The 13,839-nt window shown below is 41.6% G+C and overlaps 1 protein-coding gene across 4 annotated transcripts in view; it reads left to right on the forward strand.

Moving 5' to 3' along the window:
• The window catches only part of EPRS1 (glutamyl-prolyl-tRNA synthetase 1), a 39,920-nt gene that overhangs the window by 14,870 nt on the left and 11,211 nt on the right, over window positions 1–13,839 (forward strand). Inside the window, exons 13-24 of one of the 4 annotated variants that reach the window (XM_081000483.1) lie at window positions 201–221; window positions 2,709–2,819; window positions 3,717–3,853; window positions 4,572–4,779; window positions 5,238–5,350; window positions 6,861–6,978; window positions 7,700–8,083; window positions 9,124–9,357; window positions 9,726–10,007; window positions 10,564–10,797; window positions 12,281–12,549; window positions 13,603–13,654. In XM_081000483.1, the coding sequence (XP_080856609.1) occupies window positions 201–221; window positions 2,709–2,819; window positions 3,717–3,853; window positions 4,572–4,779; window positions 5,238–5,350; window positions 6,861–6,978; window positions 7,700–8,083; window positions 9,124–9,357; window positions 9,726–10,007; window positions 10,564–10,797; window positions 12,281–12,549; window positions 13,603–13,654 (2,163 nt within the window). The remainder of the gene's footprint in view (window positions 1–200; window positions 222–2,708; window positions 2,820–3,716; window positions 3,854–4,571; window positions 4,780–5,237; window positions 5,351–6,860; window positions 6,979–7,699; window positions 8,084–9,123; window positions 9,358–9,725; window positions 10,008–10,563; window positions 10,798–12,280; window positions 12,550–13,602; window positions 13,655–13,839) is intronic. The other 3 variants (XM_081000484.1, XM_081000485.1, XM_081000486.1) reach the window with 3 other exon arrangements.

Below are 13,839 nucleotides of genomic sequence, written 5' to 3' on the forward strand. Positions count from 1 at the left end.
AATGCAGTATGTTGCACCACCTTGCTCCTCATCTTCAGGAAAATGGAATGTCCCCTCTTGCTAACCAGGGCTAACACTAATCTTGCTGACTTCTGCCAGTCTGATACTGAATTGTTGTTCTTGAATTGTGTGGGAGATAATGATATTTTGCTAATGTAAACTCTGATGAAAATTCTGCATTTCATTTTTCTGCTTTCAAGCTGCGAGCTATCTGTAAGAAGGTATTACTTAACGCTTTTTCTGCCTTAGCATATAGCTTACAGTATTGTAAGCATACATAGCATAAGCCATCACTGTGCAACTTCTCATAGCACAACCACGTTTGCTTACATAACAAGAGCTGTGTATTTCCATCTTAAAATGCATTATTCCTGTTCTAAAGGGGAAATAATGATCTGAGTCTGAATTTCTCAACGGAGAAGAAAGTGTCACTTTTAATTTACAATGCTGGACATACTGCCTTTCTGCAGTGTACTGAAGGCGTTAACATTTTCTCTCTCAGACAGCAAGTAAAGCTCTTCTGATGTGTCTTAATTTAGCATCAAATAAGGAATACTGCATCTTGACATGGTTAGTTGCTTCTTTGGCAGCAGATGCTTGGACACTATAATAAGGCGAACTGTTTGTGTCTGTCTGCACAACTCTGTGGCTGTTCTTATTCTTTTAACTTGAGTCTGGATTTTTGCTTGTTTTCAAGGAGGCTTGCCCCAGAACTAAGTATTTGCTTGCCTGGCATGTGTCTTGTATTCTCCTAAAGCCCTTGTCATTTGTCCTCTTTATTTTATATGAGGGATTATCAATTGGTTCTTTTTGTTGCTGCATAGATGGACACTAGTGCGTCAAACAAATTTATAAACACCATTGGCCTTAAATTTATGTTGTTGTTCACTTCTTGGCACTGTATTCTGCCTTATGCATTCACTCTGGGGCAAGAGTGAAAGCGAAGGCATTGAATTGGTTTGTAGGACCAAGTATTGAGCTACTGAGAAAGCAAAAATAATGAGTCAGTAGCAAATGAGTCGGAAAAGCAAACTCTTAACAGTTAGATTAATTCAAGAATACCCAAATAACCTCTGTTTGTTAGTGCAGTCAACAAACTGCGCTGGTTAGCTGTGGGGCAGTTAAAGTTTTGCTTTTTTGTGATACTGATAAGAAAATAATTTATACCTCTGCACACCTACTAAAAAGTAACACAAGTGTTGCTGATACCTGGATCTAATCCAAAGTCAGATTATTGAATTTAGACTCCTGGGGTGCCCAGATCCAGGGTGTCAACAATTTCCTTGTGTTTCTTATTGATAGGTGGAATTATGAGTAATGTGTGTTTCAAGTACTTCAACTAGTTAGCATCCATATCAGTAGTAATGTGTACGTTGTTTCACTTCTGGTACGAAACCTGTTTTAGTTAATTTTCTTCTGCAACACTGTTGTACTCATGGCCCTAGCATTTGGGAAAGCAGAATATGGGATATTTCCTTAGAAGCCGCTGTTTTCACATGTAACCTAAAAATAAACAAATAAATACTCCCCTCAGATTTCTCTCCCAGATAAGCTAGTTTTGTATGTGTGTACATCGTTTCTCCATTCCTTTACTAGCCTTAATACCTCCAGCTAGTACAAAGTAGCAAGGCCTTGTAAGAGACACTGAAAAGCCTAAACCGATAAAGAAGCGAGTGCAGTAAAAGCGGAAGCAAAAATACCTGGAAGCTGTTCTGTTTGAGTTGTGAATAGAGTAGAAGACTATTTTGTCAGTAATGCAAGAGAGGAGAAGCTATTCTTGAGTTCATTGCTGTGATGTTGCCTTATTATAGTGATCTAACGCTGTTGTTAGGGGCAGTCGGTGGGGTGTGGGAGCATGGAGCCACCTTCCCAACAGGTGTTGATGCGGAAGTGTGACAATGAGGCCAGGGTTGCTCCGGAGCACCGGTGGGAGTATCAGATTGACTCTGTCGGCACACCCACACTGTCCCTACCTTACCACAGTCATGCCACCCACTGTCTCCCGCACCATCCTAGTAAGTAGTAGTGATACTGCTCTTGGGAGAGTGACTCCATGCCGCCTGCCCTGCCATGTGGCTGCTCCTGGCTTTTGTTGAATAATGGTGATGCCGGAAAACATACTTCACGGAAGAAATTCACAGGAAAAAAAGTGAAATTATGGAATTGTGTCCTGTGTTGATAATAACTAAGGGTGAAATCTATTCTTTTAAAAACTGATCCCGTGAGTTCAGCATAATTGCACACTAAGGCTTCACTCTTACACTCGTTTACTTTGAAATAAGCTGCATTGAAACTCAAGTAGGGTTTGCTTTCTAGCATGCATACATTGGCTTATCCTGTAAGACTTAAGCCAACATTCAGAGTTACCTGTAATCTACAAAGGTATGAGATTACTAGGATTTTTACTTGTTTTATGGCCAGAACTATAACATTTATTGCCCTCTACTATATATGTAAAGTTTTAGATGAGTTCTAAACCAGAGGTATCCGTTTTTTGTGTGGAAGGCCAGGAGAGTGTATAACTCTTGTGGATTTTGAGTTACTCTTTTCTTATTGACCAAAGATGCAGTAACACAAAGAATACCAGTTAATATTCCTAAATGATGCATACACTTTTTAGTTCACATAATTCTGATTTTTAAAAAAAAAAAATCTGTTCTGGGCGTACTGAATAGATGTGATTATTTTTTGTTATTCTTGGTATGTAGGTTATAGATCCTGTGGCACCTCGCTACACCGCTTTGCTGAAGAATGAAGTAGTCACAGTAAACGTTCCTGAAGCTCAAGAAGAGATGAAAGAAGTCGCCAAGCATCCAAAGGTTTGCTAGTTAGTTGTTTTGTTTTAAGAGACACTGTAATGCAGATAGTTAAAGCAGAGAACTTGTGTAGTATTCCCAAGTTTGCCTGAAACCATTCTTCCACACTCCCAAAATGTAACAAAGGAAAAGTAAGATTAGTTAGCTCATGGATGGCAGAGCTAATGAAAGAGTAAAATGGGGGTGCAAGGTGACATAATATGCTCTTTAGCACTCTGGGAAAGATGTTGAGAGTTTTTATTTTAGAGTTGGGATGTATGTGCTAAGGAGGGTTGAGGGAGCCCCTGGACTTTAACTATCTAATATACCCTGGCACATCCCACAAACCAGGGAGAACACTATGCCAGCCCTGAAGCTGGGAGTCCTATCAGCAGAGGCGGGAAATAGGAAGGGGCACCCCCTTCACATATCCGTGTGCTGCTCTGGTTCGCCAGAAGCAGCTTAGTCATTCTGGCCACATGACCCAGAAGTTGTATACCGGCTCCCTCGGCCAGTAAAGCGAGATGAGCGCCACAACCCCAGAGTCGTCCGCGACTGGACCTAATGGTCAGGGGTCCCTTTATCTTTATCCCCTTCACATCTTTTGCCTTTCTGGCTTGAGCGTAGCAGTTCTCCCTCCCCAGGCAAGTAGGATGGACCAGCTCATAGTTTAAACCATCTCATTGCAATCCAAAGAAGAATTCACATTAATGGCAAACTCTCCTGCAAAGCTCAGCATTTGTGTATTCTAGGATGGATTGGTGTGTTATAATCTAAAGCAAAAACCTGCAGTGCAACCCTAACCATGTCTACTCAGAAGTAAGTTCTATGAGTAAGTGGGGCTTATTGTCAGGCACGTATTAGGATTGCAGCCTTAACCAAGCATCGGGGTAAGTTCTTTTCTTTCTCGTTAACATGCAGAATGCTGAGGTTGGCTTGAAGCCTGTATGGTACAGTCCCAAAGTGCTGATTGAAGGCGCAGATGCAGAGACGTTGACAGAAGGAGAGATGGTTACATTTATTAACTGGGGCAACATAATCATCACCAAAATATACAAGTAAGTTTCTGGATCTTGGAACAAGCTGGGATGTTGAATTTTATTGGGAACAAGAGGTCTGGCTTTTTAAACATTGAAGAAAAGTATGTAATGGATGGGACTGTTAACACTGCAAGCACAGTTCCGTTATCTGTCTCCCCCCCCCGATTGCAACCTTCTGCACCTCCAGAAGCTGTTCTTGGGGGTTCAAGGGATTGTTAGGACATGTTGCAAGGGAGCTGCAACTGCGGGGCAGCAAGCAGAAATTGCATAAGTTGAAGTGACATCTCACAATAGATCCAGCCGAGTGTAGCTTGACTGTTGAATATGATGGTAGAGGTCCAGCGCTGAGGGCTTCTGGCGGTTCCCTCACTGCGAGAAGCAAAGCTACAGGGAAGCAGGCAGAGGGCCTTTTCGGTAGTGGCGCCTGCCCTGTGGAACGCCCTCCCATCAGATGTCAAAGAGATAAACAACTGCCTGACATCTGAAGGCAGCCCTGTTCAGGGAAGTTTTTAATGTGTGACATTTTAATGTATTTTTAATCTTTGTTGGAAGCCACCCAGAGTGGCTGGGGAAACCCAGCCAGATGGGCGGGGTACAAATAATAAATTATTTATTTATTTATTTATTTAAACTTCTCTATGCAAAACAAGTTAACTGCATGCCACTGATATAACCTAGATACTATACTAGTCATTTATTTGCACTATTTAATCACAGTGTGTTCTGCTTTGTGTAGGAACTCCGCTGGGAAAATCACATCCATTGATGCTAAACTAAATTTGGAGAATAAGGACTACAAAAAAACTGCTAAGATCACCTGGTTGGCAGAAACTCCTTGTGCTCCTCCCATCCCCACTGTCTGTGTCAACTATGAACACTTGATCACCAAACCTGTCCTGGGCAAAGAGGAAGATTTCAAGCAGTATGTCAACAGAAATAGCAAGGTAGCTTGCAACATCACCTATTTATATTATTATTACATTTTTAAAATTTCTCTCATACTTCAAGGAGCTCAAATATGGTCTCCCCACTCCACCCCCCTGGAGTTTTTTCTACCACAGTAAACCTGCAATTTAGCTTAGGTTGGGTGATTGTGACTAGCCCTCAAAATCACACAGTAAGCTTTGTGGTAGGGACAATATTTGAGCTGAAGTCTTCCTAATCAAAATCCGACACTCTAGCCACTATACCATGTTGGTTGTACGCCTGCTTCTCTTCCTTTTAGATATTGGCTCTCCAAATGAGTTGTCATATTGTAAATTGGGGGCTTTCAGTATTCGGCAAGATGTGTCTTTCCTCCTGGGCTGGCCTCACCCTTGCAATGCCACTACACTAATTCTTAGCACGTATACTGTGTTGTTCATGGGACGTAATGCTGACTTGATTTTTAACCTGTTTACAGCAAGAAGAATTGATGTTAGGTGATCCTTGCCTTAAAGATCTGAAAAAAGGAGATATAATACAGATTCAGAGAAGAGGCTTTTATATTTGTGATCAGCCATATGAGCCTATTAGGTGAGCAACTGGAAACTCATTCCTTTTGTTTATCCATTTGGTATGCTCTGCCATAGAATTAGGTAAGTGTGTTATGGCCATTGCAGAGTTTCACAGCCCAAATTCCCATATTTATACTCATATTCCAAATGTTCCTGTTTTGCCAGGAGTCCCATGTAGATACAAAATTAGAGGCTTGTGGAATGCATTTTGCAGAAAGTAAATAGAGGAGTGCCTTTGGAGCAGAATGATTAGAAAAGTGTGTGTGTGTGTAGCTCTTGTGTGTCCTCTTGAACAAACTGAACAGCAGGCAGCCTATTCTCTGTAATATCAGGCTGTATATTTCCCTGTCTCATTTGTTGAACCATGCAGATAACAAAATGTAAAGGTTTTATCTAGCCATTATTATTATTATACTCCTAACTCCATTTTAGCATACTACTATTGCTGCACTGAATTTTCATGAGGCCTGACATTTCATCACAATAGTTGGACTTTTTTGGTGTTTGCCTTCTATTCTTCTGCACATTTCACCAACATGCATACCAGTTGACAGCCATCGAACCCCTGATAGGTTGGCAATTCATGGGGAAAAATGAGGAACTGCATCCTGCTATCCTCAGGCAACTAAGCCATTACTCTCTGGCATATCGTATTGCACTGAAAATCACCACTCTTCAGCCTAATCCAGCGCTTGGCCCTCATTGCTATGCCTGACTGGATGGAGATGCATGTTTTGGATATGCATCTGGGGGTGCATCCTACTGAAAATAGGGCAGTGTGGAGCGACAGCTGTGCATCGGAATGCAGAAGTTGGCCATCTGCACTGCATTAGTTTCAATAGGATACACATCTCATTCACATTGTGCCCAAGCTGCTCAACTAAGCATAATTGGGTTGGGGCACAGGAGCATCGTTCTGGTTTCCTTAGCAATGTACACATATTTTCTCTTCTTATACTGGCTTCCCATGGCACTTGGCCCTTTGTGAAATGGCAGATAACTGAAAAAATGCTGTAAATAAGAAACCTGTTTTACCAGAGGTTCAAAAGCTTTGGGAACACCTCAGATTAGTTACTGTTTTGCTAGACAGATACCATTAGGAGAGCAGCAAGACTACAAACAGTAAGCAGAGATTGATGCTGAAATAAATTACGAGTTTGTCCAGCTGGGGGTATTATTATTTTTACAATTTTCATATGTGCATTTATTTTTATACAAATGCATGTTCTTTTGATATGTATAAAATTACAGCCAGTGTGAAAAGAACTACATAGATCTAAGCAATGCACTGTAGCACACCTTTGCCTGGGAGTAAGTCCCACTGAATCATGGGAGATTTGCCTGGTAAGTATGAATAGGACTAGGTTACATATCCCATTAATGTAGCAGGGAAATTGAGTTCACGCTTAACCCTTTCTCACATTGGAATTTAGATGCTTGTATTTTAGAAGTGTCGTATTCACATTGTCTATATTATGCCAATCAATGGGAGATAATCATGAAAAAACCAATTGATGTAATCTTTGTAGCCCATACAGCTGTAAAGAAGCCCCATGCATTTTGATTTATATCCCTGATGGGCATACAAAAGAAATGCCAACATCTGGATCTAAGGAGAAAACCAAGGCAGAAACAGCAAAGAAAGAGGTAAGGAAACCTAGTGTATTTTGATTGTTAGTCAGAAGGATGTTTGGGATGCCTGGCATAACTGTAGAACAGGTGTAGAATGGAGAAAACCTGGCTTGACAGCAGCACATATAAAAAGGAATCCAGGATTATAGTCTTGTCATATAAGTCATCATCATCAGAAACTGAACATGAGTCAGCAATCTTACCTGACTGCAAAAAGACTGATTCAGTTTTATGCTGCTTTAATAGAACCATGGTTTCCAAGTCATAAGAAGTAACACTTCCACTTTATTCTGTACTGGTCTCACCTCATCTGGAGTACTGTGTCCAGTGCTGACCCCTGCCTTTGAAGAAGGAGATAGACAAATTGGGATGGGTTCAGATGAGGGCAGTGAAGATGGTCAGGTGTTTGGCAAACTACACTGCTATAAAAGTGTTCCAGGTTTTAAACAGCACAGAACTAGTAATCAGACTTGGGAAACACCTGTGCTAACCAAAGTTGATTTATTTTAGTTTATTTTCAGTTCTTCTCCTCCTTTGCAAACATTGGATGCTATCCTGTTCTGGGTGGGTGGAGGATAAAAGAGACATTTGTAGTAGCCCTTTGCATATTGAAGTGCCCTGACCGGCTTTGCTGAGGTTCTACTTGAAACGGCAAGTTTTTCACCAGTACTGTTTTAATTCTCTTTCATCCAGTTTGATTCATTGTAAAAACATGCATTGGTTCTTCTTTTCCAAGGCTAGTACTGCTCCGAAAGGACGATCTGCTCCACTTGCGGCTGACGCTTCTCGTGCTGCAGCCCTTGCTTCAGTCGAAGACCACTTGGCTCTTTACAGCAAGGTGTCTGCCCAAGGAGATGCAGTTCGTGAATTGAAATCAAGGAAAGCAGCAAAGGAAGAAGTTGATGCTGCCGTGAAACAGCTGCTAGCCTTGAAAGCAGAATACAAGGAGAAGACGGGTCAAGACTACAAGCCTGGGAATCCTCCGGTCGCTGCAGTTCAGGCCCAGCCTTCCAAGTGTGAGGCTGCCAGTGCCACCCATCTGGACAGCAAGTCTCTTTATGATAAAGTCGCTGAGCAAGGGGAAGTGGTTCGAAAGCTGAAAGCAGAAAAAGTGCCCAAGGTTAGTGTTTGAAGAATAAGCCTGGATAAGAAGGAATTGAGAAGTGATTGTTGCAACCTTTTATCAGGTGGATGATAGATCTGGCTTTTCTGTTATTTATAAAAGTAGATGGACAAAGAAGAACTCATTGGGCAGGACTACCACTAACCTTAAGAGAGCAGGAGAAGTTGGGGATGATAAACATAGGTCTGGCAGGAGAGAAAGGGGATTTTTTTAAAACCATCTATGGTAGAAGTGTCAAAAGATAAAATATTAATTAAAAGTGGTGGTGATTAATTCTGCCCCCCCCCCATTAATGCCCCCAAAATAATGGCCCTCTGGTATCTTTGCTGAACTATGTGAAAGTGGATATTGCACCAATTTTCTGGACTGGGTGGAGATCAGTGTTGCATTATGACAAACATTCCGTCTGCACAAGCATTGCAGCTTGCCAGACAAGAACGATCCCCACCTCTCCTGCTCTGGTGTGTTGCACCTTGCACTTCTTTGGAGATCCTGGGCTACCCAAACAAGACTTCCCTCTCTGCCGCACTGATGTGATCCAAAGGAAAGCAGAGCAATACATTTGGCACCAGACTGGCTGCAGGAGTTGCTGAAAGGAGGCATACAAGGCACCATCCAACTATCTTGGGGACTCCATTCTGGATTTGTGTAGGGTTTTCTCCTTGGCCTTTTCTTCTCCCAGAGATATCCTGCAAGGCAGCAGAGGTTTAGGATCAGAGTTTCCCTTCTCCTAGCTGGGCTGCCTTCCCAGGTTGACGAACCCCATCTTATTACATGCCTGAATCCATCCCATAGAATACAAATAAAACTTCAGTTAAGGAGCACTCTATGCAAAACAAAACCTTGGTTGTTGGTTACATTCAAATAGCTTCATTAAGTGAAGAGCATCTGATGATTTATAGGTTTTAATAAGCCCCTTACTGATTTTTTTCTTTTTGTCAACTTGATCTTGTGCATCCTAACTATTGCATCTACTTTGCTACATGCTTTTCTGTCTTTTACTCTCTTTTTAACTGTTCTTTCGCTTCCTGTTGTAGGATCAGATAGATGCTGCTGTGAAAGTGCTTTTAGCTCTGAAAGCGGAATATAAGCAAAAGACAGGCCAGGAATACAAACCTGGAAACCCAGCAAAGAGTTTGCTTCCTAGTTCAGCTCCTTCTGCTCTTCCTTCTTCCATTCCCCTCTGTCCAGTAGTCTGCAAAGCTCTTTACAGCAAAGTGGCAGAACAAGGCGAAGTGGTTCGTAGACTTAAGTCAGAGAAAGCAGCAAAGGTATAATGGCCATGAAGGCAGAAAGAGTGCTGAACATTATGTTTTTAAGATGCGCTATTAAGTCTTTGAGTAATTCACAAAATTAAAAAAATTGTATTCTATTTTTCAGTATTTTTATTTTTACTTTTGCAAAGTATTAAGCAATATTTGGTTTCTCTCCATTTTCTCTTCTTGCATGCAAGACATATGATTCTTTTGTCCAAGCAGAACAAAACTTTGATATCAATGCTAACAGTTAAATTTATTTGTAGATTGATCATTTTATCATTTGCACATGCCCACTTAATCTTCAGTTTCATATTGGAAAATTTTGCATTAAACTTTTCCATTCTTACTGATATATTTCTTGTATTATCTCTCTGCTTCAGGATCAGATAGATGCTGCTGTGAAAGTGCTGCTTGCTCTAAAAGCAGAATATAAGCAAAAGACAGGCCAAGATTATAAACCTGGACATCCACCTGCAGTTCCTCTTTCCTCTTCCTGCTCCTCCTCTTCTTCCTCCTCCCTGTCCTCTTGTGCTTCTGATCCTGCTCCTCTGTCCTGCAATGGTTTGACATCTTCTAGCCCAGTAGACAGAAACGTTCTGTACAATAAAGTAGTTGAACAAGGCGAGTTGGTACGGAGACTCAAAGCCGAAAAGGTGTCCAAGGTAGAATAGTGGTTTTATTATGCATGTGGTTTCAAATCTGTGTTTTTTCTCTGTTCATCAGCTGTGCATAATACTGATTTTAGCAGACGTTTTTTCAAGGGACTTCATTTGGGACCAGGAAGTCAAGGTTGTATATTGTGCTGTTGTTCCACTCATGCAACACACTCCTGCTTGTGCAACAGTGCAGCCCCTGCACACCCTCAAAATCAGTTCCAGAGGGTTGGAAGATCATCTGCAGCAGATTTTTGGGGCAAATGGGAGTGGGAGAGGAAGGTGAAAATTTTGTTTCCCAGCATTGCATGCAACCCTCAGTAACTGCTAATACTTTTCCTCCATATATACTTTTCCTCCATATATCTGGAAACCATTGTGGGGGAAACAAGGCCATCTTGAGGGAGCAAAGGAGCAGAAAGGAATCTGCCAATATAAAATCTATTGCAAATGTATGTAGCGTTGTTAACATACCCTTGGATATGCAGGCAGGAAACTAGAGGTATATACATACATAACTCTTGGAATTGTGACATGAATGCTCTCCCAATAATACTTCCCATAGGATAAAGTGGACGAAGCTGTAAAACTCCTCCTTTCCCTAAAAGCGGAATATAAAGAAAAGACTGGTCAGGATTATAAGCCAGGACAGTTACCAGCACCTCAGGCACATGCCTTAAACCAGCCGGCAAGCCCAGAAACCAGTGGCCCTGACTCTGCAGAAGCAAAAGCTCTCTTTAACAAGGTTGCTCTCCAAGGAGAAGAGGTCCGGAAATTGAAAGCGGAGAAGGCAGAAAAGGTAATACTGTTTATTAACAGTTTAACGTGTTTGAGTGGATCCTGGTATGTTCATCACATTTCCTTTAAGTTAAAATTTATGCTAATATCCTGACCTGCAGTTGCAAGATGGTCTCTTTTCAGTGTCAAGTATTCTGCAGGTATGCATCTGGAGAAATTGCTGGAATTTCACAGCATTTGTAAAAACTAAAAGCATCTTTCCTCTTTTAATTCAGCCTATTCTCCTTTCACTCTGAAGGGTATCATGTGGCCAAAGGCAGAAAAAGGAGTTTGAGGGAAGTAGCCACTCCAGTTTTCTTTTCCTGCCTTTCATTGAAGTGCTCATCTTTACTTCTGAAGTGCTCCTGATTCAACATTTGTCCTCTATTTTTCTATTTTCAGCCCCCTGGTGATCTTTCGATGCAATCCACAAATATCCTAGACACACACACACACACACACACACACACATATGAATGAGATTGTTGCAAGATGAGGCTAACTGTATATTGATGTGATTGTTCTGTTTTGCACAGTGCTGGAGACCTTATGCCTCTTAATATCAGTTGCTGGATTCCTAATTGAGGAAGGAGCCTGCTTGTGGGCTTCTCAGGCCTGTCTGATTGGCCACTGTGAGAACAGAATGCTAGACTACATAGGCCTTTCTTAGGTTTTAGTTTCAGTCTTACTTCATCATTATATTACTGTTTGCACAATAAATGTCCACAGCATAGGCCCAGGTTCACTCAGAGAGCTTCATGGCTAAGCAGGGATTTGGACCCTGGTCTCCCAGAGTTCAGCACTAACCATTATGCCTGGCTGTCTGGCTGCCCCCTCCCTCTCTGGTTGCCTAATATGAAATCAGACCAGTGGTCCATTAGACTGGTATTGTCTACTCAAGCTGTCAGCAGCTCTCCAAAATGCTGGGCAAACCTCTACCAGTGATCCTGTTTCCTGATGATGTTGTGCACGAGTGTGAAACTTTCTGTAAATTATATTCCATACTACCGAGTTACATGTCTTAACAAGGAATAGTACATATATTTTGGCCACAGAATGTGAGGATTCCACTTGGAGAACTCTTCAGGGGTTGCTTTTATGTTGATTATAGCCTCTTGCCAGATGTCTCAAAGTATTTGGGTAGTTTTAGTTCTAACACCAACCAATGGTGCTTCTGCCTCTCTCGTGAAATCTTCTTGATTAGTAATTGACTGTGGTTTCCCCCCAAACTGCACTTTGCTGTGATGCCGAAAGAAGAAAAGCATAGTTGGTTCAAGCTTTGCAAACCAGGATTGAAAACTTGCTTTCCAATCTTACATTGCTGGCTTGGATATGACAGCTAATCAAGGCTTGCAGAAGTTTCACTGAATTTCTCCCTTTCAGTGTGCATTCTGTGGTTTCCCCAGTACATATAATTAATGTACCTTGCCTATTCTATGCAGCTAACTATTATTTCATTTCTTTTTGGTTACCTGTGTTTTCATGGGAATGGTGACCTCCCGAAGGATAAGATTGATGCTGCAGTGCAAGAGCTGCTTCAGTTGAAGGCGCAGTACAAGATACTGGCGGGAATAGACTATAAACCAGTCTCTGCAACCGGAGCAGAAGACAAAGACAAGAAAAAGAAAGAGAAAGAGAACAAATCCGAGAAGCAAAATAAGCAACAGAAGCAGAATGAGGGCCAAAAGAAAGAATCACAGAAAGACCAAAGTGGTGGCAGCAACTTATCCTCAAATGGACCAGGAGATGGTCAGGGACCTAAGAAACAAACCAGGTGAAATTTCTACTTAAAATATAGTCTGGGCAGCAGGATAAAGGAAAGAATGTAGTGTTAAAATTGGTATTGTGCTATAAGGGAGATAAAATTGGTATTGTGCTATAAGGGAGATAATGAAGGCAAAAACAACAACACCCCAACCCTTTATAGTACTGCTGGGTTGTTTTTATGTTAAAACGTTATAAATCGTTTCCTGTTCTTTTGTTGGGCTAGGATCCCTTCTAACTATTGCAACATCACTACCGACTTGTTTGCTAGGTTTTGGGTAGAATACACAAAATACACAGTTCTTGTCCAGACCGCCTACAACAAAAGCCAAGGAAGAGGAGCTAATATGGACATAATAAAATTTGTAGCAGAAGTATCTTTGGGGTTGTGGTAGTCCATGGGAGAAAGTCTTTGAGTAAAATTGTGGCTTATAGGAATCATATATAGGAAGCTTTCCTGGCAAAAGCATGGAGATGTTTCAGGTGAAAGAAACAGCAAATGTGAAAGGGGAAAGGGATTTTTCTTTTCATAAGTATGTATTTTTCCTGACACCATGAGAGCACAAAGAGAACTACCCAGTTGCGGAGCATGTGATAGGGCACCACTCCTGCCCTGTCCTCCTGGCTGCTTGCTGGGATCAAGTGAGGGCAGCGTAGCACTAGACTGGCACCATCAGCTCAGTACTCCTGTGCCCCATCCGGGTCCCACTGAGCAGCAGCGTCACAACTCAGAGGGTGGCACAGTGGTGCTCCAGTCCTCCTCACCATGACTGGAGCTACCAGAACACTCGCTGGGGTTTTCCCCCTTCGCATTTAATATGCTCTTTTCCCACTAATTGTATTGTTATTTGAGGGAGCATGTCAGCTTGAAGACTCTTGCCGTTATATAATAAATTTGCCTGTTTAAATTCATTGAAATGTTTAAACATTTAAATTCATGTCTGGATAGTTTTAACAGTTTTTTGAAATAAAGCAAAATATTTAAAGTGGGCTGTTGCTTTATTAATTATGGTAGTTGTTTTTGAGGCTTAGGTTATGCTTCTATCTTTCTAATATACTACAGGTTGGGGCTAGAGGCTAAGAAGGAAGAGAATCTATCAGACTGGTATTCTCAGGCAAGTATATCTCAAGTTTTACCTGGGAGTCCTCTTTCACAGTCTTCAAAATAATGTATGCTTAAGAACAGTTTTTGGAGCTAAACCGCAATCATGAACAAACCTTGGTTGCAGCTCCTGGTTTGTCTAAAGCGGTTGCTTGGCATCAGATTTAATGCTAAACCAAACCATGGCTCAGCCCCAGC

Source organism: Podarcis pityusensis, assembly GCF_964106645.2.
Source record: "Podarcis pityusensis genome assembly, chromosome: 3".
Lineage (NCBI taxonomy): Eukaryota > Metazoa > Chordata > Lepidosauria > Squamata > Lacertidae > Podarcis > Podarcis pityusensis.